Source organism: Rhopalosiphum padi, chromosome 3, assembly GCF_020882245.1.
Source record: "Rhopalosiphum padi isolate XX-2018 chromosome 3, ASM2088224v1, whole genome shotgun sequence".
Lineage (NCBI taxonomy): Eukaryota > Metazoa > Arthropoda > Insecta > Hemiptera > Aphididae > Rhopalosiphum > Rhopalosiphum padi.
This window is the reverse complement of record NC_083599.1, coordinates 20414954-20441655: the sequence shown is the minus strand read 5'-3', so window position 1 is coordinate 20441655 and position 26702 is coordinate 20414954. Positions and strand designations below refer to the sequence as shown.

Sequence of the window (26702 nt, the reverse complement as noted above, 5' to 3'; positions counted from 1 at the left end):
TAGAAAAAAAAATCAAATTTTCTAATTATAACAGTGATACCCAACATGGGTGGTACCGTCTCTTTGAGGGATTTTTAATTTTAGGAGACAATAAGAGAGCCGATTCAACTATGACTTTAATTATAATTGTTCATAACTTACTGAAAATAAATGTATAGAAAACTTTGTAAAATTAAAAATAATTTAAGATAATGTAGGTAATAAGTTTAGTAATAAACAGAACTATGTAAAGGATGCATAAAATGTATACACTATAAGAATGTAGTATAAAAAAATAAAAATAGATTGTAGAGTTTTGTTTTTAATTTAAATTAAATTGCTGATTTTAAAAAAAATAGACTTACATTTTTTTAAATTTATTTAAAATGGGTGTAAAATTTTTGAAAATAAAAAAGAGGTATTGAGTAAAAAAAAATTTGGCAACACTTGTTAAAAATTAAAATTTGTAAACTTTACAATAATTTTAGTATTGTTAGATATTTTTTTTGTTTTGGATTTAACAAATAGGTACTTTAAATATTCAATATTGTCTATATTAGTTATTGAGTACCTAGCTTTTTTTTCTTATAAATTAAGCACAAAAAGTACTTATGATAGCACCTTTTTACATTGTTTAGTAGTTTTCAGAAAACTAACAAAAAACTGATGATATAAACAAAGCAATTTATTTCGAAGCCATACAACAATTTCTATTTTGATTATGTTGATGTAATTAAGAATTAATTTATTTTGACAAAATGTGTTATTTTGGATTTTAAGACTTGACATTTAATTTAAAACGTTCTCCAATATTATAATTTAATTATATTCCACCTTTATTATCGAAAATATCATAAAAAATCATTGTAATTTGTAAGTACTTTTTTGAGAAAAAATTTGAAGATTTATCAAACATTTTGACAATAATAATTTTTTTTAACGTAATTTCTCAATTTTTTATCTTTATTTCATGATTAATTGAATTTAAATACATAAGTGTTCATAAAATTTTAAAATTTTAATTTTTTAATATTATTGTTAAACATAAACAATTTGAGTTCATAAAATATATACCTCATATTATTGACTATTTGAAGTGAAGTTTTGCAAAATAAAAAAAATGTTAATTATTTTTAAATTTTATATATTTTAGATTAGGTACAAATAATATTTCTATCTTATATTTTTTTCAATTAACTATATACATATATTTCTCTTACAAGTGAAAAAAATTAATTGAAGCTGTACCTATTGTATCTTCGTTATTGTAGGTCAATTAAATGTACGACAACAACCCAATAATAATGATACAACATATTATAACTACATAATTCGTATAATTATGTATTATTAATTAAAAAGCTATTGAGTTGATAATCAAAGACATTAATATCATAATGTGTTGATTTTATTATTATGGGTATACTCTTTCGTTACCATTATACTAGAATCTAAAATACACACTAATCAAATGAAAATATTGTATTACTACCAGTATATTAAAAATTTTAAAGTTATAACCGATACATTTTTGTTAAAATATCACTATTTCATTATTTTATATTGTTATAATACCAACAGTGGACAAAATAAATGATTGTTTTTACACATCAATATTAAAACCATTTAAGACTAGACACTTCTTAAAGTGGTCTGTCATTTGATTTGATCCAATAACAATGTAGCCTTGTCAACATATCTGACATCTAAATCCTCGTCAATAACATAACTGGACTTATACTAAACCACCTAACAACAAAGTATTATAAAAATTATAAAGTAAAATGAACACATCGAAATAATGATAATACTCGTACTAATAATACATTATTATTATTCTTTTTTTTTTTCACAAAAATTGAGTACTAGGTAGTATTAGGCACTATCATACGTGCAACGTGCATATTATATATTGATTAAACTGCTAAATATTATATTTTAAAAACAATCATTGAGACAAATGCAATTGATCAATAGCTAGATGTATACATTTAGATTCTACATTTATGTATTAGATAAAGTCTAAAATTGTCTAGATTTTATATCATCATAGTAGGTACTTATTAGGTATAGTTATTAATTATTATTCCATTGTACTATTTCAAATTATAATATATAAATATAGGTACTCGTATTTATATAATATTAGGTTAAGATGAAATTCATACACAAAATAAAATTTATAAAACTTAAAAAAATCAGAAAAAGCCACAATTTGCATTAACGCTCAGAACATGAATAATATATTATGAAATTATAAAAATTAAGAACATTTTTATAAAATATACTTAATATTACATTTTGACTGAAATAAAAATAAATTTCATTTTAATTAAACAATTTTACTTAATAACTAAGTACTTACAACTGTTCCGCTCGAGTTTTAATTCCATTCGTTGGTAAAGTGTCCAGCTGATTTCCTTCAAATTCACTAAAAATAAATTGAATTTAAAGATGTCTCTTACTGTTATATTTTAAATTATAAAATGTCAATAATTTTATAATTACATTATGTGCATCGCAGTCGGAGTTCCGAGGTCTGAAAGATCAGGAATGACCCTAAGATTCGCTTTACTTATACGGCTATAAAGGAAACATCATAAATATTAAATTTTCCTTTCGTAGACTAGTAAAACCATTAAATAATTTTGGTTTTATGTATTACGTTCAAAATGTAGTAAAAGAAAACTTATTTTAAATCATTTTTAATTTTTTTACAACACAATAAAATTAATGATGCGTTAAATAAAAATAAATCTTTTATAAAAAAAAATATAATTTGATTATTTTCAATATTAAAAATTTAAGTTATTATTTAAAAATATTTAACTATAATACTGTTAAGTACAGTTGGGTGCAATACAAAAAATATATGCTTTAATTAATTAGAAGATTTAAATAAATTAACTATGTAATTATTATTTTAATCAAATTACAGATTTAAACATTAAAATGTCGTACAACTGACATAATATATTATTTATTGCATTGTTTAATATTAACACAAAAATGCATATGATAAATAATTAATGATTGTCTAATACATCAATACAGATATAATAATGTATACACATGTCATGTACATTACAATTATTAATAATTAGATCTTTTACCACATTTGATATATTGTTTGAGTTTATCTGTTTTATAAACTCACAGTACTAAAAATGTTTTTGAAAGACCATGAAATATATCGGAAGATAGTTCTTTCAAAACACTAGCTCGCAATATATACCTAAAAATTTAATCAAAACATCAATCATTAATGGTTAAAATATAATATATATTTAAATATAATTTGTTAATATTATAGAAAAACGTACAATGATTGCAATTTATTTAAGTTTTTGAAAGTTGACGATTCCAAATATTCTAAGTTTTTCATGTTGTTTAATATTCTATAAAAAAATTTGATTTATCAATTTTAATAAATTAAAAGTTATGACAGATAAGGTGCGTATTATTTGACTTACATATCTGTAAGATTACTATATGGACTAATCGATTTTTCTGATAACTCTTTAATATCGTCTGAATCGTCAATAGTTCTAAAATAAATAAAAAATCAAGATTATTAATACTAAGCAAAAAAATATTTATTCTATGAGTATGTTTGATACATATGTATTATATTATAAAATTATAATGCAATAATAATAAATATAATAATATATGTTATCTAATTGCATACATCTTATATCAATTAAGTACAATTATTATATTTTTTGTATTATTTAGATAAAAATTTGTTTACCTGATATTTCTGAAAAAAAATATTTAACTAAACTTATTAATTTTAAATTTAACTTTGTTTTAAATTCTGAGCGTTTCATACTCGGGGTCACAACCCAAAACATGGTCGCGGATGTTTCTATGGTAAATTGACATATTTTTATCTTTTTTTTCATGTTTATTTGCTTCAATCGTATAAAATGTAATTTTAATTGTTGGAAAATTATATACCAAAAATACTGATTTTATTTTATAAAATTTTTAACTTTAACAGCAACTAGTAAATTCAATTTACCAATATTATTATAACTGGGTCACATGTGTGATAATATTTAAATCTTAAGGTCATGGTGAAAATATTTTGGGAACCACTACTCTAAACACTTTTCAAAAATATTAGGTAAATATAAAATAATTATTATGTACGAGTATAAGAAACTTATAACAAAATGGTGTTAAACCGAATAAATAACATTTGTTTTACTGACTCTTAGTAACTTGAATCGTTTCAAGTTCAGAAAAAGTTTTTACTAAATTGTTATTGTAACCCAATAATAGTAGGTAAGTACATACAAATAAGATATACATGATGTATTGTACTGCTTTTGCAATACGAACTTTTAATGTTAATCATAAAAAGTATTTGTCAATGTTCAATAATGACATTTTAATGTAAGTGTATGTAACTCTAAATTTAAGATTACAGCTATATAATTGGATACTTTATTCTATTGTATAATGTGTTCAACAATATAATTAATAGTTTACAATTATATTATTATATATACCTTAAGTATAGTTAATTAAGTTAATTTATTGATATATGTATAATATACCTAGTGTATAGATTATGGTATACAGTGCAATAATACGTTATACATCAGAGTATATATTCATGGTGTTTTGTAATGTTATGATAACTTATAAATTATATGATTGACAATTTAACGAATAGAAACTTTTATTGTTACACTTATATACGACAATAATAATAATTATATTGAAATCATACAGTTACCAACATTTGGTTTATACTTTAAATTTAGTATTATTTAGTACTATTGGTATGGTTGAATTTTTTGTCTCGATAAAACTTATCATATCTAAATAAATAATTAAATTACGTATATAAATTACCAAATACATACTAACTAATCGCCATTAATTTAAAACCGGTACAACTTTATATTAAAACTTAACAGTTATTATGATATAGACATATTTTAACAATATATTTGAATTAAATGGTAATGCTATTTTGTATTTGTATATATTATGTTAATAACTGCTGATCAATAGCATATATACGTGATGATACAACTTGTAATAAAACGTGATAGTTTTCAATTGTGGCAACTAATAGCATGTTAGTATATTAAAACAATATAAATGGCAAATAACAAATAGGCATACTAAGGCCTTTGAATTTATGGAGTGTGCTTTAGGTCTTTACTAAAATTATTATTTTTCTACGTATTTATGACTTTTTTTTAAGGAATTATGAATACTTTAAAAAGCTTATATTCTGTACACAGGTTAAGTTTTTTTCCACTTATCTTCCCAACAACAGTTTATATTAAAATAAATATATTATCCACCACTAAATCACAATTATTATTATTATTATTGAATATTGCATAATCGTATTATTATATTTGGAAAGTTATAAGTTTAAGGTTAAATATACAAATTTTAAGTATTGATGAAGGTCATTATATTATGTGATGTTAACCCAAATTAAATAATTAATTAAGGTTGCTAGTGAAAATATTGTACTATTATTCTGATTTAACTGTTGTCTTAAGTTTAAAAAATAGTATTAACTGGAGTTAATGTTGTTTAAAGCCATAATAGTACTTAAAACTGATATTTATTTTTAAGTTAATTCGTTTTCATGACATTTTTGAAATGTTTTCCAATAATAACCATTGGAGCAACTTGAGAAGGCTTAGCCCCCTCAAAATGTATTTTAGCCTTTCCCCCAATTTTTTTTAATTATTCAAGATTTAATAATAATTTAAGCATAAGATAGTGAGATACATCCTATGCAATATGACGTAGAAAATTATTATAACAGAAAATTATTTGAAAGATAATTTTATAAATATTAAATATTAAAGTTTGTTTTGCAATATGAAATTTAATAATAATGTTTTTATCTAATAAATATTATGTGATCAGTGGCATTGCGGCGGTCTCCATCCAATATTTTAATTTTATTTTGGTGATTAAAAATGGACAAAAAAAAATTATTTACTATATTTTTAATATACTAAAAAAAGTATCCAGTCATACTCCTACAGTAGTTGTTATTATTGAAAATGAAAAAAACCCTGACAATTCTCCTAGTTTTTTTGGAAAACATGAAAGTAAATAAATTAAATTAAGTGTTTACTTGTGGGACTGCAATTTCTCTAATATTTTAGACCTATTTACACCAACGATAATAACAAAACTGCCTTTATCTACCCCCCTTTACTTGTGTCACTATAGAATGATGTGATGAATATAACAGTTATTCAATAATGTTTGACGTATTCTTCCTGCAGCACTTAGAGTTAAATAAGATATCTATGAATAAATTATTCTCATCGTGTATGCAGTTTTATAGTTATTTTATAAATATTTTTTAAAGGATGAATTGTTTCATTATATTAGATAATAGAACAAATTAAGTGCTTTTATTATTTAAAAAAAAAATTATTATTATGTTTAAACTTAAACTCCTAAATAGGAATTACAACTGTTAATAATTATAATGAATACTTAAACGACAGAATATTGTATTCTACAAATTACCAAAATATTGTAAAAAAAGAATGGTGTTATTTATTTAAATTATCTGTCTGGCTTATTATTTAGTTATCGTATATTCTATTTTACTTATCCATAACCATTATCAAAGAAATATCGAATAATTTAAGTAAAGTAAAGAAATTAAGATAAATCAATAAAAAATAAACAGTTGGTCAATATATAATCTGACAGATTGTCAGTTGTCACGAGGTACAAGTTATTTCGTTATATTATACAGAATTTAATCGTCGATTGCATAAAAATAAAGTGTGAATGAATATCATAATCGTCATTTTATTGATTATTTAAATGGGATCGTACATAATATTCATTAAAATAAAACTACAGTAACTTATTATTTTATTATTTTTTAAATTCATTTTTTTATTTTTTGTTTTATATGTTTATATTATAGTCAAATATTTTTTATAACATTAATGCTATATAGCTGTATAGCTGTCTTTAAATCATTTAACAGTTATAAACAATAATTCATTATATTGTTAAGAGGATGCCAGCGTAGTATTTGTTATCTTTCTATAACCCACGCGCAACATAACAAATTTCACGTTCACAAAAATGATTATAACCTTAATTTTAATTTCTCAAATCAGAGTGAAATGACCTATTATAGAATTTAAAGTTAAAAACATTATCTAGGGAATCTCATAAAGGTTTTATTATATTTTTATTTTAAAGCGAATTATGAGTTTTTTATGATGTATAAACAATTTACAATTTTAAAATACTCATAACTCGCTTTAAAATAAAAATATAATGAAACGCTTACGAGATGCTCTAGATGATGTTCTTAACTTTAAATTCTACAATAGGTCATTTCACTCTTCTTAAACTATACTTACAAATTATACCATAATATAATATATTGTTTATTATTATTAATAAGTACAGATATTCATACATATTCGTCGTTTATATTTAAAAATAAACAACTTTTCTCAAAACCTTTCTCACACTGACATTTATTCGAAGTATCTTTACGTCGAAACGTAGGCGCCGAATTGGCTGCATCGAAATATCCCATTCCAAGGGCGTCCATTAGGGGATGAAATTTCACCTCCCCAGAAAAATTGTTATTATTTTTTAGTTATAAACAATAAATTAATTTTTCTAATGATAATTCTACATGATGTACATATTCATACTCGTACTTTGTTAATCGATTTCGGTCGTACGTCGATACTATGCCCATCAATCATATTATATAATATAAATTATGTATCATGTAAATAAATAAAAAATATATTTATTTGCTATGAAAAAGCTTTTTTATTTTATGATTGTCATACCCCTAGGTTTTGACATGCACCCTAGTACCATTCCCAATAAATATAAAACCCTATAAAATTTGTGTAAATATTACTCACAGCACATGTATTATCTCATTAACAACCGGTATGTGTTGAATCCCCGTACAATGCAACTCAGTTTTATGTTTCCAAAAGTTGGTCATGTTGCGAACACAGCAGTTATCAATAATAGTGCACGGTGTGTTCATAACTGTACCTTTCGCTGATAGCTGCACAATAAAAATGCACAAAACCATCAAAAAATCAAAAATCGACCACATTGAGATCCAACTGTAACATAAAAATTATAGGAATTAAGAATCAATTTTTTTTTAAATAGAGCCATTCACAAAGTGTCAAAATTACATTTTTTATCGGATATTATATTTGATTATAATAATTAGTTTAAACGTGTTGTGTGATTTTTAATGTTTTCATTTTTGAATAGGGTTAAAAGTAATCGAAATTAATTTAAATTAAAACATACTTTTATTTATAAAAATTTAAATATTAAAAACTATCCAGTCAGTGTAAAGGAAATATTCTTCTTTATAAAATATATAATGGATGCCTTTGTCCTAAACTGAACCAGAGAGTCATATTCGTGGAAATACGGAATATCTTTATTCCTATATTTTTTGTGAGATAGACAGAAAAAACAAATTTTAACGTGACAGCCACTTAACAAAATAGCACTAAAAAGTAAAAACCAAAAATTTGAAAAACAGTTCGTGCGTTATGGGGGAGAGGGTCAGTGTAAATAAACAAAAATGTGCCTAACTTGATATTAATATTTATCAAATATATATTATATACAAAATAATACAACTTCTAATCCCTGATATTAATAAAACAATAAGTACATTCCTATTGAAATATACAGGTGTTTACAATAGAACAAATATAACTTCTTAAAGTACTTATAAGACAATATGACTAAGTTAAAAAAATGCATAATATATTAGTTATTAAACTATGGACAACTTTTTATAGGTATGTACTAAAAACAATGGTCCAACAATTATTTATGATGTATTTTAATTATACATAGTTTTCAATCTACTATTTTTTTTTTAAATCTTAACGCTTTTTGAGTGCCAAGATGAACTGGATTATATGGGTAATAATCACATACAAAGTAAAAACAGTTAGTTCTTACACATCTAGAAAAATAATATAATATTTTGTGTTCCTAGTGTTCCTATAAATATGTTAAATATGTTAGGATATTAATGATACAAACCCCTACAATTAAATTTTAAATTTTAATTCATTAAAAAATCATATATTTTATTATTGGTAGTGTAAAAATGTATTTTTTTAGCTTAAACAATAATAATATGTAAATATTAAAATTTTAAGTACCAACAAAGTATTTCTAATGCCCTGGAAAGTATAATGATAGGATGAAAAAATACATCACATCATTATAAAATCAATACTAATAAAAATCTAATATTTAAAAATAGGAAATTCTCAATACTTTTTCAAACACCAAATATTTATATTTAGCATTCTCTAAACATGATGTAATATTCAAAAAACTTTATTTCATTTATAATAATACATTTTTAAATTTTTATCAACATTTATAAAAATATAAAAATAAAATATTAATGTTTATCAATTAAAAAGAGTCAAGGTATTTTGAAAATTTTACTATGTGTAGAAAATGTTAACATAAAAATGTCAAGTATTTATGATTATTCGTCTTTGAATTAGAACAAAATAAGATAATAGATTTTTTTTAAATCTGGTTTAGTATAAAATTGCATTTTCTGTATTGTTTTTTATTTTTGTGTTTTTCCCAATTATTAAGAAAAGTACCAACTATATTTACTTTTACAAGAAAAAAATATATTGAAGTTAAAGGTATTTTACAGGCTCCAAAAGGAGTCAACATAAAAACAAGAAAAAAATACACATATTATTATAGAATCATTATAACAAATTATATTTTATGTATTAAAATATTGTCAATTGTATTTTTATTGGTAGTGTAAAAAATTAAGAGTTTGTGTAACACTTAAGATCTATATAATTTGTTTATATTTATTTTTAAAGTTACTATCAAATTAACAATATCCGTGATGTCATATGTTAGGCCATTAACCCAAGACAATTTATTTTTATATGCTATAGCTATGATTAAATATTATATAGGTACCTACTTTTAAAGTATGTAGGTAATTGTTAAGGGTTTAGATTAATAGCTCAAACTTTAAAGTATCTAACAATATTAATTAAATATTAAATACAATAAAAATTATGATTACCTATATATATATATAATATATATTATTAAGTAAACAATTGCAAAGTGTTAGTGTAAAATAATATGAGTATCGTCATTATTTATAATTATTTAAAACACAAACCAAATATCAAATGTGATTTAAAAATTTAAAGTAATACTACAGTATTGGGTTCTAAGAGTTTAATTTATTTATTTAAATATTTAAATAATGTTTACTTAATCTAATTAAAGATTCAAATAAAAAAAACGGAAAACCCACGTGGTACAACATCATTGCTAGAGAATCTTATACAAATCTAAATATTATACATTTAAAAACTATAGAGATTCGATTACAAAAGTAACTAATTAACACTTAAATTAAGTAGATATTTTGTTTATTAAACGTACTAATTCATATTCGCAATATGTTTTGCGCGTTTAAAGTCTTAGTAAAATTCGTTAAAATCACGAAAATTTGCAAATTATTTTGTATAACAAATATTTTTTATGAGTTTCTGAAGTTTACATGTTGACAAAATTAGATATTTACGCGTAAAATTACAATTTCGCATCAAACGATTTTCTTATTTTGTTGTAGTTCAAAAACAAATAACTTTAGATACTCTAAATTTTAATACTCCAACTAGTTATATTATCATTTCATAAACATTTTATATACTTGTTTAATTTTCTAAATACTTTAACATTCTCTCAGCTATTATTATAAACATTTTAAATTTTTCCATAAATATCTGTAAATAATATTTTTAAAAGCTTGAATGCTTAACACATAGTTCATCGTAAGTTTTTATTATATAGTCTTTCAAAAAAATGCAAGATAAATATACAAGATTTAGCTTTATAAATATTTGAAATTCAAATGTTGATAAATTTAACCAAAATCACAAAAATTTGTCAAAATCATTTATCGTATGCAATATTTTTATCATTAAATTCAAATGTAATCCATACATTATAGTGGCCTAATCAAAAACAAGCTACACTTAATTCCTAATTTACAACAGAACACTTACCTAATTTCTAACTTCTGTACAAAAAATGTAGATAAAAATGTTTTTGCTAAGTCAAAAAAAATTGAAAATTTTATACACGAAAGATTCATTGTAATTTTTTTCTTATAACTGTTAAAAATATTAAAGATGCAAAGGAATAATTTTCGTTTTGTAAGTATTTGAAATTCAAATCTTAACAAAATTCATGAACATTTACAAATAATTTTCTAGTTAAACATTTACTAAATATCCAATTAGTTTTTTTTCTATTTACATTTAAGTTGAAATTTAGTCGAAATTAGATAGGTTTTAAATAATGAAAAATAATGATTTTAGTGAATTTGTTGTAGACTTGTAGTTTCAAAATGTTATTCGAGAATACTTGAAACTTTTAACATATTACCTATATTATTAAATTATATACACATAATGAAATTTTAAAATGCAACGTTTATGATTAAAATTAATTCAATTTACTGTATTAATAAAAAAATAAATTATTTTAGTAACAATTTAAATAATATATCATAAAATAATAAATAATTTAGGCTGACAGAACTTTTAGACAATGTTTTCCAATGCAACGACCAACAACTTACCATTAAATTTAAATTTAATAGATGCATTACAATGATTTAGGTACTCGAAATCACGACAGTTGACACATGGCTACTGTACGGCAAGGTGATAACCAGCAAGCAAAAAATTATTTTTTTTTTTTTTTATTAATATCAATATTTATTTTATTTATAAATATCTATTCATATATTTGTTTTATTAGTAGTATTGAGTTCGCTTATATACGTTATTATTATTATTATATACTTTCACATTCATCAATGTTCTGTTGCTTCCAATTTCTTAGTTAAGTTTTTTTTTATTACGTATGCTGTTATATTTTCTTAGTATAAGATATATAGTTATTGCAATTATAATATTACAATATTTTTGACGAAATCCAAGTACTCCATAGTATAATATGTGTATTAATTTTCAGAACCATAAGTTGTTTTTTTTTTTATCCACCCCTTATAAAGTCTTAGAATAGGATTTAGTTTTTAGTTTTTTACAATCTCACAAAAAAACTAATACAAGAACGTTCTAAGTAAACGCGTTATGTATAGGTACTATAGAACTAATTTTAGAAAATTAAATTTTAAAAATGGGCCTGTATCTAAGAATGTGGGTCCAGAAGCCACATAACCTACATATCTATATCCGGTCACGCAAATAAAAATAAATAAAATACTCGCAGCTTAAAAAAGTGAAAAACTATAAACATTATATAAAGTACTGCTAGTACTGTTAAAGCAGCGGTTCTTAACGTTTTTTACATCAGAGTCCAACCTACATATTTTGAAATTAATAACATACCATCTCGTTACTTTGTTTCGCTTATTAAAAAATGTGTGCGTACATTTAAATATTATACTATAGTATACATAAAAGTAAAACGAAATATGTACAAATATTATTTTTATAATCATTATAATTATTATATAGTTTAAAAATAATTTAATGGGGTGAATGGTGTTGTTTTAAATTAACAAGGATATAAAAATCCTACTCCAGATTTAACTTTAAGTTTTAAATTATATTTTCTACATTCAATTTATTTTTATGTATTTTATTTATTGTAAAAAATAAGTGAGAAAATAAATTTTTCTTACTGCAGATATTTCAAAGTTAATAGGTTTAGAAACTGAAGCTTGTCTGTACAATGCATTATGTATTTAATATTAATGAGAATTCAAATTTTTTTGATAAAACAAGAATCTTCCTCCACTTATCACCTATGTTCTTTCCGCATAAGTTGAGATACACTGCGCAAGAGACATTAAGTATTACATCCGTTTTTAACTAATAAATACAAGAAATAATCTTTTATAAAGTATCCAATGAGGTTGGTTTCAACCCTCATAAGTCATTACATTTCACCATCGTATTCATCCCTGAATTAATACAATTATACCAGTATCAAGTAGAGTAACTGTTACTAAGAAAATCACTTGGTATCAATATTTAACTATATTCAACAACATAGTCGAACTAAATTTATACACATTTTTCTATTATCGCCGTCTTGGCTTCGATTCATAATAAACGGTAAATGAGAATTTCTAAAATGGGATGTCACACATGTTCACTAACGTGCACTTAAATCTTGTCAACATACAATGAAGAGCATTAAAGTAAATTTGTGAAAGTAAGCATTTTTTTCTTTTTTTGTAAAGCTGAATTGAATTTGATCAAATTGGGGGTATGTGTCTCTTGATTATATTTATAAAAAAATTTACAAAAATTTTAAATCTATAATCAAATTAAAAATAATAATTAAACAAGCTTATAGAATATTATTAGTAGATCTCTATAATAATATATTAGATTAATAAGCATGTACACTTGGTTCTAAAGGTTTAAAGTAATTAAATTCAATTCAAAAGCTAATAATATAGTTGTAACATTACAGCCTAGTCTATAGATATATATTTTTTTTTATAAAAGTTCAGATGTACAAGTATATCTTATAAGAACAAAAAATAATAAGAGAATAAAAAATAAATTCATTACTTTATATATATATTTATAATAGAGATAACTAAGTAGTGAATCATAGCTTTATGTCGCAATACCCTGAATATTATACATAATATTATCCAATAGGTAGTGTTAACAATAGACGTCAAAAGTTCGTAATATTCAAAGAATATCATAAATCATCAACATTATAGAACTTCCCTGTGTAAAATTATTAACATTAATAATTTTAAAATTACAACAACTTCTATTTCTCGGATTAACTTTCAATTATTCAATAAAATTGTGCATTACATTTTGCTATTAGATATTAAAGGAATCTCTGTGTATCTATAGTTGCATTTTGTTATATTACATAATAAAAAGAATTGTCATTTATATAACTCGATGTAATATAAAGTAATAAAGTCCTTTAAAATTTTTTTCTTCACTCAAGTTGTATTATGTAAAAAATGTATTCAAATAAAAGGGGGTTTTAATGTTTTGCTCATTTATTAATTGCTACTCAATATTACAACACAAAATATAATATAAACTCATGTATCTTGTATGAGAACATAATATAAAATATACATACTTATATAAAATATAAATATAAAAATATTCTAATGCAAAAAAATAAGAAATAAATTTCTTTATATTGAGAAATTATATCTTTTTTTCAACAAAATATTTTTAGATTTATTGATCTATTTTAGACCACGTGCGTTAAAAAATATTGTTTTCGATTTAAGCTAGCAGTCTAAAATCTAAAAAAAAGACTGTAATATTAAGAAGAGGAATACTAAGAAAATAAAACAATATTGTGTTAAATATATTTAGTTAAATATTTTTTCTATTATCCAAAAATAATGAAAAACAATTTTTTATTTTCAATATAATTTTTATGGTATATTTGATCACCTTTTAATGCTTACATAATATACTCAAAGATTAATCATACTTTTCTAATAATATAGTTATTATGTGGTTACCAATCACTTATATCAGTGATGTTATTGTTTATTTATTCTTTGAAATATAAAAGTAATTAGGAATAAATAATTTTAAATAAAAAAATTTTAAATTTAAATGTACCTATTAAAAATTTGGATTATTCTAATTATCAATAGTAAAATGTAATAATGAATAAATTTAAGACAATTAAATTAACAAATATTTTAAGAATGTATAATATTATTACTTATACACTGGAAAAATATATAAATATGCACTTGTTATACTAAAAAAAAATTGAATTATTGAATTATTAATCACTATATTTTTTTAAATTAAAGTATAATATTATGAAATACCAAGCCTAGAAAATATTTTATCAACATTTAATTTTTTAGAACGAAATTACGTTTATACTTGAAATAGTGTAACTATATAAAACACTAATATTAATAATAATAAATTATTACTCTAAAGATGGGTTAGTTAATATTTTATATATGTATATAGCAGATTATATATTTTTTTAACTATGTCTGTTCTCGTTATAACTATGTAATGTGCATTCATATGAAATTGACAAAAGATTAGTTGATAGCTGTCAGTCGTTAAAAGTTTCTGCATATTTTTAATTTTATATCAATATTGAACGTTTATTCTATACATACTTTTTTAACCCATTTTACTTCATTTTTAAAGTAACCTATTTGTATTTATAAAGCTATGGCTGTTGTTGTAAATTCTATAAAACACAATTGATTATTTACATAAATTCTTCTTGAAAAATATCTATTAACGTAACAGGCGATCAAAATATATATTATTGTGCATTTGTGCTCAAAGCCTCTAAGGTATATTTATACATACTCTATAGTATGTATATGTATTTAAAAATTAATTATATAACTACTTATTATTTCTGTTGTGGTTTACAATTTCTGTAAGTAAATCGTGTTGTATTGTTTTATCAATATAGCAAAATATAAATAGTTAGATTTAATGTTATAAAATAAGAATGCTTAAATCAAATAAAAATCATTTAATCAAAGTATAATTGATTTATAATTAAAATAACTACTATCAATTAAATGAATTACATATTGGTGTATTATTATATTAAATAATTGGTGTAATTCAATCATCTTGATTAATGAACAACATGATATCTTATAACAGTTATAGCTTTAAATAATTTGAAAGATACGTATTAACTCACAATACTGAATTATTTAATAAGCTTTTTAATATAAATTCACTGTTTTATAATAATTTATCTATGAATTATTCAAGTAAATTTGTTGTCTATTTTTATATTTTTAATTTTTCGTTACTATTTTGATATTATTTTTATACGATATTTGATAAAATCAAATAATTAAATTATTAAATAAAATATTTTATTTTAATAGTCTTTTTTTTTTAGCTTAAAATATTGTTTTATTTAAACTTTAGGTGTATCTATATTCCAAAATTATTTAAAATGTATTAAACTATCAACTAAGTATATTATTATGTTATTGATAATTGTATCATATCATTGTCATAATTCATATTTTTTTCTATATTTTTTTAAAAGTAAATTATTTTTAATAAAACATATTAAATGCATATTGGCCATATTATATATTTTCTTAACTTGAAAACAATATTCCGTTTTGTAAGTTATTAAAAATATAACATAAAATAATAAATAATTAAATAGTTAAATTATTATTATTGTTGGTTAATATTTATTTGGATATTTTATAATAAAAAATATAAATCACTAAATAAATGACAAAAATTTGACTTTATAAAAATGAATAGTTCTATGATTAATAAGTATCTTAAAATTTTAGTTCTTATAAATTTAAGTATACTGAGTGAAAATAAAATATAAGTTTTAAAAAGTTGAGTATTAGAAAGATATCTGTATAGGAATTTCGTTAATAAAAATAAAAATAATTTTATTGGGAATTCTTTTTTTAAAATACCATGTCATCAATAGTCTAATGCATTAACCTATTTACCTATTCATAAGAAAATTAAATGGACGTTTCATATATATATATATATAAAAAATCAGTAGTCAGTCGATCATTTATCGGTGAAACGTTTTAATTTTGGAATAGAACTCCGACTCAAGCTTCGTTTAGAGAATGTCCTCATCTCATTATTTTTTGGCAATAATAAAATAAAAGATGATAAAAATTTTAAATTATAGGGACATTAAGAATATATGTATATAATAACTTATTTCACTAATGCATAAAAATATTACCAATATATTAGATTGCCAAATAACCAATTGTATTTTTTGACACGATAATGACATCTAAAATATTTATTTATATTTTTAAAATTTAAAATTAGTGTTCATTATTTTTTGGAACAAAGCGTTCTATCCTATCAAATTTCATACACATGATATACATGATATAGGTATAAGTTTAATGAGTTAAAATTACAGGAAACCAAGAGCGTTATGCATATTATGGCATAAATGCATTAATGCATAAATAAATAAAAAAAAAAATTAATTAATTAAAAATAAATAAATATATTTGAATTTATATATATATATATATATAAATGACACAGTATCAAATGATTCTATACTACACAGAACTAACACCACATATTTTCCGAGTAAGTACCTCATCTGAACTCAAACTTGAATGTTTATTTAGTACACTATTTCTACAGAATCTTATCTTATTAATTTAAATATACATTATTGAAAGTATAATAAACTCTTTCATAAACTATGTTTTATTATTTAACTAAAGTTTAAAAGCTTATACCTATTATGTAAATCAAAACTACAATTTACTTCAGTTTTAAATATTAAATCAACAACTTTCAAATTACAATTATATAATTGCTATTGAAATTTTAAACAAATAAAACAATATTACAAATATAAAAACCATAGATACTTGAAGTTATGAAAAACGTTTATATTCTCTAGATATGATATAATTTTAAAACATTTGAGCTGTTTTGAATTATTTATAGACATTTTAAATTTTCTTAAACATTTTTATTTTTTTTTTCAATATACTTCCATGAAAATAATTTCGCTTGATCAAAGAAAATTATGCAAGTCAAGAGTTAAAAATTTAATTAAAAAATATACACTCTTTTTTTGTATAAGCCTTTTAAAATAAAAAATAAAAAAATGGTAAGAATCGCGAAAATTTACAAAATATTTAGTAATTAAAAATTCATAAAATTTTCTATTTGAATAGCTTAGGCTAAAAATTGAGAACGAGATTCGTTGATAGTTTTCCTAAAGCATTCTAAAAATATAATAATATAATATGCACATTTTTTTTTATTTATGTTTGAAGATTTAATTTTGGCAAAATTGGTTATTAAAACAAAAAAATAACGATTGATTTTTCCTAAATTGATTTTAGTTATTTTGTTGTTCAAAAAAATATTAATCTTAGAAACTAAGAGAATTTTAGGGATTTAAATTGTTATTATTTATACACTATGAAATTTTCAATTTAAGGTATTTTATACCACAAACCTGTTATTCATACCGTTATACTGTACGCGGTATATTATCTTATAATAATTAATAGCAATAATAATTAATAATATGATATATTATGTAGTATATTTTAACAAAAATATTATATTATCATTATTATATTAATAAACAAATTAGTTAGTAATAAGCTATAAATAGACTTAGAAATGGAAATTAATGAACAGTTTCCGCTCAAAATTGTTTTTCATTCACAACGATTTTTCCGTTGAATTTAAATTTAATATTTCCTTTTAAGAAACCTTTTCAATAACGAGTTACACTCAAAACCTACTATATAGCAGAACGACTTCCCCGGTTTTTAATTTAAAATCTATAAGCCCGTAAAGATATAGCATCAATCAGTTATAATGACTCAGTCAATCAAATTGACAGGATAGCAAAACCGATCTCCATATTAGTGATATAACTACATTAATTGTATCGCATATATTTTTATTGTTATAAAATTACTGCTTCCTAACATGAGTTATTTAAGTAATTAAATTATTAAGAACCCGAATTATAAAACTTTTTAGTCACTAATTACCATAAAAAATTTAATGTTTAAAAACTACGTAACTTACGTAAACAAGCATTTGATTCACTTCAGTAATTTCCATAATATTTTAATTATAACCTTTTAATCATAATATGCAAAGTATATGGAAAGCAATTTTACTATATTTTCGATAATATGTATAATGTATATTTCATCATGTGTACTAAACAAAGTTGAAATGTTGACAGTGGTATGACATTTTCAGTATCGTGTTTAACTTTATGTCTGAAATTATTTTCAAGTATTAAACAATTTAAAATATGAATTAATAATTTAATGCACACCTACACGATTACGTATGTAATCATAGTATCTATAAAAATGATTTTTATTTCATGTTTATTTGTGTATCACCTGATGGCTTATATATGTAAATCATTAATAGAATATAAATACCTAAATTTTGTTCATGCTAAACTAGTATAGAAATATTTTTTATATCGAGTCAACTATAGACTCATCCACTAACGATTAACAAATACGTAGCTAAGTATATGAAAAAAAAATAAATAATAATTATTGATTTATATTTACTGTTTGCTTTTTAGTGTATGATTTTCCAAGTAAATATTTTATATTGTCGTTTTACAAAAAACGTTTTATATCTAAAAATGTTAGTTTTATTAATGCGTTTACTTAATTAAGTAATATTTAACGTCCATCATAATATATAAATACATAATTATATTATATTTAAAATAATACTGATTGGAACATTTAAGCACATACCATAGTTCAATAAAAATGTTTTATAAATTTAATACATCTGTTTCTGCATAGCGCATTATTAAACTATTTAAACTTATAAAGTGTAACTATAAAAATATTTTATTTTAGTTGCATATATAAATAGAAAATATTAGATAGATTATTTCCATAAATAATGTTGATCAAAATTAAACTAAATGTTATTTCATTACAATAATATGGTTGATTGTAATTATAAATATATTATCAATAGTTATTAAGATATTTAGTTATCAGATATATTTTATGTTTTTATATATTTGCATAAAGTCACGTTGGGTGAAATATAATTTATAAGTAATATACTATATACGTATAAATATAATAATAGTTATTATTTAAAAACTTATAATCCGAATGAATAAATTTCAACAAAATATTATTTTATAAGCTACAACAATATAATACATTTTAAATTGTACATAGGTATATCAAATACTGTATCTTTTTTAATAAGTTCAAGTATAATGCGTTATATAGCTAAATTAAAATTTTCTAAATTAAGTATTCAAGTGATTTATGTAGTATATTATTATTGTTTATAAAAAAAATATTGATATAAACTAATAACTAATAAGATTTAAATATTGAGTTACTAAGTAGTACCTATTTATTATTTTTACTATAATGGTAACATTATTGTTTGATAAGCATTAAAATTTTTTATTTATTTATATATAATTAAAATAATTAAATACAATTTGTTACGATATCTTTTTAAAAGAACTTTGACATCCACTCTGAAAAGGTCATTATCTGACCATTATTTAAAATGTAATTAATATTATCTATTTAAATAACTTTATATAGGTTTTAATGAAATCATAAATGGCTATATTTAGTTGTTCGTGCGTAGGTACATTGAAGCTTGTATACAATTTCGGTAACTCATCTACTGTATAAAACACTAAGTTGACTACATTCTATCTTATTCTCAACCCCTTCATGATTTAAGTTTAATTATATGTATAGATCAAACAAGTTAAAACTCTGGAATTTAAATTCTAAAGGAAATAATCTGATAATTTAATATTAATATAATGTTTAACTTGATTCTTTAGTGAAACTAAATAAAGTAAAACAAATTAAAAATATTTAAATAAGTACTTAATATTATACACGCACAATTCAATACAATATAAAAATGATCAATCAACAAATTGTTTTTGTTTTTATGCATAATATTATATATTACAATAAATAGTCTACAAAATAATAACAACTGTAATCTATTAAGTAAAACACTAATTTGAAACAAATTTGTCAAAAATAATACAATTTTAATTTTTTGGGGCTAAAATATTATAAAAATCCCAACAAAATTGAAATTTAATTTTAATTTTGATTACCTATCTAACGAAAACAAAATATAGTGCTCTCGTGCAAATCGTGTATTTAATTGTACATTATTAATACATTTAAAAAAACGAGCTTATATTTAAAAGTTACAATAAGTACAAGTTATAAATTTCCTTCCGAATTATATAGTAGTATTATATATGCGTATAACGTCCATACTTTTTGAAAAGAAAGTCCCTAACACATTTAGGTACAATGCAAATTTTATAGGAAAGTCAATTGTTTCTTATTTGTATAGTTTTTGTTTAGTATAACAGCTAACAAGCTTATTGCCACGCCATCCGACTGTTATAGAAATGTTTAGTTTGATATTTAACCATTGATTATAAGTATATATTATTATATTACTATATGTTTCTATTTTTCTCCGTGTAATACCGATAAAAATATTATTTATGAATGGTGGACATTTTTAACATTACGAACTAAGCTTCATGTGTACGGTGTTTAAAATATTGTGACACTTCATTCTCCAGTGTTTTCCAATGTTATACTTGTGAGTCTTCAAATATAAGTAGGAGGTAACTTAGTGCTAAATAACCACACTAATAAAACAAATAAAATATAGATGTGCAGGATGCGCTAAATTTCTGAACTATTTCACTAGGTTTGCGAAATAATAGTAGACGGGTTTATTTTAGATTAGATTAAAGATGCTTTATATTAGTTTATATGAGAACGAAGCAAGAGTATGATTTATAAGTGGTTCCTCGAGGGATTTTTAAAAAAACATAGATACCTAAAGATATTGGTTTCTGGTTTTCAATGAAAACGTGACAGGAAATCGTTTTTCAAATTCAATTAACAAAATATTTTATCAAAAAATAATAGTTTAACCTTGTTATTGTTTCGGTGGTTATATAAGAAAATGAACAGTTACATAAAAAAATAAATAAATAAACGAATTTAATATATTTACATATTTGCTAAGCAACAGAATTTATTCATTTAACATGATATTGGTTTGTGTGTTAATATGATTAGACACATGTAAAATAATTTCGTTTTTGATAAATGCTTTTTGGAATAAAATTAGCATTGTATTGGTTTTATTTAAAATAGCAAATGCCAAATATACATAAAATATATTAAATTTTTTTGAAAAATGGCCTAGCATAAAAAACACTTCATAACATATCAACACAATTTAATAATGAATGAAACCATTACATATTATAAATTATTTTATACCAATTTGAGTCTATTATCCAATCTATATTTTAATATATAGGGGCGATTCTTTTATCGAACACTCAATATTTCAAAAACTATTGTTTTTAAAAAAATTTTTATATCATTTCCAAACGATATAAGACAACATTTTATTTAAGTACATTTTTTTATCGCGATAATTTTTTAAGATTTTTACTTTTTTGAATGACAACATGTACTTTTATTTTCGTATTCTCAAGCAGAATATTTTTTGAAGTGTTTCAGTATATAAAAATTGAAATTGAAATAAGTAGTTTATAAGTTATAAGTTAATAAAGATTAGTTAAGCAGACTAGTAAGGTACATGGATGTCCGCAAAATGGTGATCTACTACATCTCTTAATTTAATTTTAAATACATATAACCTATTAACTACTCGCCTGAATTTTGATTTTTATTTATTCAATTTAATTGCTATTTATTTATATAGTACAATGTATTATACAAATAAGTAATTTTTTATTAATTACGCTAATAAAATAGTATTTTAATTATAGTTACTTATTTAATATACTAAATTTTGGGTGAGATTGTTGTACTTATATTTTTTATCAAATACGACATGGATCACTGCGAAAAATATTTTAGAAAAATTCAAAAACCAATTTAGCTGCAGGTACGAGCCACAATCTTTACAACAAATTAAGATTAAAAATCAAATCACATTACAACAATAATGATTCCGACACGGGATAAAACAATTATAAAAAAATTTTTAAGTTCGATTGAATACCATAATCATACATGACCCGCCGTTACGTTATTTATATTAAATATTTTAAATCATAATGTTCTTAAATACTATGTATAATATATATATATATATATATATTATATATACTTACGACTATGAAATTAAAACTAACTAATCCTTAACTATCCTGACTCATGCTATAGATATTATAAACTGTTTGTAGTATATACCTATATTAATCTGCTAATTATTATTAATCGAAATAATATTATCATTACATATCAAATCACGTCTCGGTACGTACATGGACCCGTTGTAGGATCGTTATTCTATTATTACGTACACAATTTCTTATACATATTAGATATTATATCCGTGTAAATTCGTATTATATACCTGTTGGACGAGAAACGGTGGCGGCGCATGTTGACGACGACGGATTTTCGTCTGTCGTTGGATGCGACCAATAAGATGGTGGTCACGTTTACGTCGTCCGTCCGCGAAGAATCGCGGCTGACAGTGCGCGACATGGCGTGTGCGATGCGACAAAAACGGCGAGCAACGCGTCCGGTGCGTTTAAATAGATGAGTGTGGACCTCCTCCGCGACGCGCCGTCAGTCACCGCCGCCGTCGACGATGGCGTTCGACGGCGGCGCGATGCCTGTAGGGGCGGGGGCCGGGGCGGGAGTACTCGGCGTTTAGGTCCGACGACGACGCGCGACACGACGGGCGAAACGAACCGAATGGCATAATAATATTATATTATACTCTACTCGTACGTAATGCGCGTAACTTTCGCACAGATTACACGCACGAAAAACAATATATTATAATATTATTATTATTTTATACGATCACGTCGATCACGATGTTATAATATAGTTATTATTAATACGGAGACGATGAGTTTTAATTTTTGCGTCCCATCGTAATGATATAATATTATTAATAATAATAAAACGTGTCGGCGAGACCGTACACGGCGCCAACGATAATATATAATATATTATTATAATGGTAATAATAATAATAATAATAGCATAATACTCGTATAATACTAATATAATTGCGATATTAAAATATCATACCTGTAGTCAACGTGAATAATATAACAATAATAATAATAATAATAATCCGGAGTGTGCGCGCGCGAAACGGGTTGAAGACTGGCAGCGGTGTCATCGCCGCCGTCCTCTTGAGTATATATCTATTAATCGCTGGTTAATGGTACTTGTGCGTATGGTTTTTTTTAATTACCGCGGTACATATCATAACACGCGCATACCGATGTATAACGGGTACGAGGTATATAATTGTGAACGCGTTAACCGTACCTATATTTTCATACCTATACCTGTCCCGCCTATATACATTATCCTAGGCTCACGTGTCGCGTGTTTGCTCGTAGTTAATCCGAGATAAACATTCGGTGTTACATTACGCGGCGTCATTATACATTCCGCCGTTATCAATAATATATTATGCGACGATTGTTATTATATAATATTATATATTCAAGGCTGGGCAAGTTGACTAGGTGATTTTTTTTTTTTTTTTTACTCGTCAAGCTAAGTTTATACAGAAAAATATGTACTTAAGTTAAGTTTAAAGGTAAAAGTCAAAAGTTAAACAGGAAAAAATGTAACTCAACTTCGTTAAATTCGGTTTAACTGAATATTATAACAATCCATCATGCCAGAGATGCCAGAGAACAATTTGTAAATTCGATAAAATCCCATCCAGATACATACAAACCAAAATATATAATAAAAATATTACATACAATATTAATCAATAGAATGGGAATCCACCCAATAGACCCATTAAACAGAAGTTATTAGTTATTCTATAAGTTCGTTTATTAAGAGATCGTGGTACTAACGTTTCTTTAAACGTCAAACTGATAGTTATTATTACTTATCTGATAGTGTTATTACTGTTGAGTGATTTGAAATTAATGTGTTGTGTCCAGATGAATTTTAGTTTTCTATAAAAATGTTTATAAAGTTCTATTCGTGTAAATTATTATTATCCCTATTGAATTCCAAAAATAGTGCATTCAGCACTTCGGTAAACTGATATTTTTCTATTTAAACAAATATTTAATATGATTACATGATACTTTTTATATCATAAATAATATTTATGATTTTTTTAAGTTTAAAGTTATTTATAAAAAAATTAATTCGTTACGTAGGTAACTAAGTTAAAAGTAAATTAACTTTGTTTTTTTAACTCGTTAATTCCCGACTTAATAATATTATATTAGGTGAAATTATTGTACCAGGCACTAGCCTGTGAATATTAATAATACCTATAGTATACAAAAGATGCAAAGTTAGTATTACGATTCGTATTATTATTCTCATAAATTATAATTTATTTTATGCGAACTGATGAGTTCATACATACTTATACAACTATTTGTCAGGATCTTTTAGGTTACTTGGGTTTTAGGTACTTACATGCTTTATACGAGGGGTAGTAAACCTATGGCACGACGTTAGCTAAATTTAAATGGCACACATAACATTTTTAATTGGTTGTTAAATCATGCGTTTAATAAAAAATAGATGTGAAAAAAAATATTTATTATTTATAAATAATATAGTAACTAATTATAAAATTCAGAAAGTTTGGAACTCACATTTAGAGGTAAATATGAAAACGTTTTAAATACTATATGTTTATACATTTTTCAGCAAATCTCAGTCTCAAGACTACACGATATACCCAAAAAAAAAAGTTTGCAGATACGAACAAGCACGTAGATTTTTTTTTTAAACTTATATCACAGAATATAATACCCCTGAATTGAAAAAGGTTCGCCACCCCTACCGAATACAGTGTATCCACTATAAAATATATAATATTCCTCTACATATTATTATACATACCTATTGACTTCTCCAATTGTTAAAAACGTACTTCATATAAATGATTGGAAGTAAATGATAAGACTAAAAGTTGACTGAGAGGGCTATTTCACATGTAAGGGAGAATAGTCTAAAACCTATTTGTAAATATTTATATTAGTTTTCCCTAATAAACTAAACCTCATGAAAAAACTACATACATTATGGTAACTACTAAACATTATTATCAATTTATACGTATACTATATGTCTATATTTAAGTACTAATAATAATGCATTAATTTATAATTATACAATGTGTTTAAAAAGTTTCAATTTCTGACCAATTGTATAAAGAACGTCTCTTATTTATTATACTATAATACCTATATAGAATTTAAATTTAGTATACTAACTTTGAATTTCCAAAAATATCTTGAAAATAGTTATATCTAAACAGATCATCAAACTAATCATAATCCTAAATCCCAATAATCATAATATGTAAATATAATACAAAGATAAAATATAAACTTAATTTGCTTGATTTTAACTTCAAGGGTTATCACTTATACCCTAAGCAGTAAGCTTACAAATGAAACGTACCTCTATATTATTATATATGTTGGTTTAAATATTATTATTTTTTTAATATTTCAATATGAGGTAGCATAAGTGCATAACGCTAGCAGCTCTTTACCTCTATACTATACATACCAATATATTATTAAAAATTAATTTAAACCCCTTTGATCTTTATATAAATTATGTATAGATAATATTTTATTACAAAATAAAGTTTATTAAAAAAATATCCAAAATCACATTAAAAATATATCAAATTATTCGAAATAAATTTTTTAAATTAATAAATGAAAAAATCTATATATTTTATATAATATATAACATAATATAGTATAAAGGTGTAAATAGCATATCATACGACAAACGCATATTAACTTACTGTATTATGTAGTACATATTATAAAATAGTTTAAAAATTAAATAATTACCTCCGCTATATGATGTTTACCCACCTATTAAGATATTATTGCAATAATTAGTTGTTTTACCTTAATTGATAATTATATATACATATTTCATAATAATTCGTTCAAGTAACTATAATTTATAACTTACCAACTTTAAAAATTGCATTTTAAAATGGATACTTTATAATATTATGCAAGCTATATATTTCATGGAAAACGGT

General features: G+C 22.9%; 1 protein-coding gene across 2 annotated transcripts in view; it reads right to left on the bottom strand.

Moving 5' to 3' along the window:
* Positions 1–23779, bottom strand: part of LOC132924415 (lutropin-choriogonadotropic hormone receptor-like) — a 64269-nt gene extending 40490 nt beyond the window's left edge. Inside the window, exons 1-7 of one of the 2 annotated variants that reach the window (XM_060988709.1) lie at positions 23031–23779; positions 7896–8108; positions 3453–3527; positions 3303–3377; positions 3137–3214; positions 2488–2562; positions 2345–2410 (exon numbers count right to left, since the gene is read on the bottom strand). In XM_060988709.1, coding sequence (XP_060844692.1) covers positions 2345–2410; positions 2488–2562; positions 3137–3214; positions 3303–3377; positions 3453–3527; positions 7896–8108; positions 23031–23164 — 716 coding nt within the window. In that variant the 5' untranslated portion in view covers positions 23165–23779. The remainder of the gene's footprint in view (positions 1–2344; positions 2411–2487; positions 2563–3136; positions 3215–3302; positions 3378–3452; positions 3528–7895; positions 8109–23030) is intronic. The other variant, XM_060988710.1, reaches the window with a different exon arrangement.
* Between the last annotated feature and the right edge of the window lie 2923 nt (positions 23780–26702).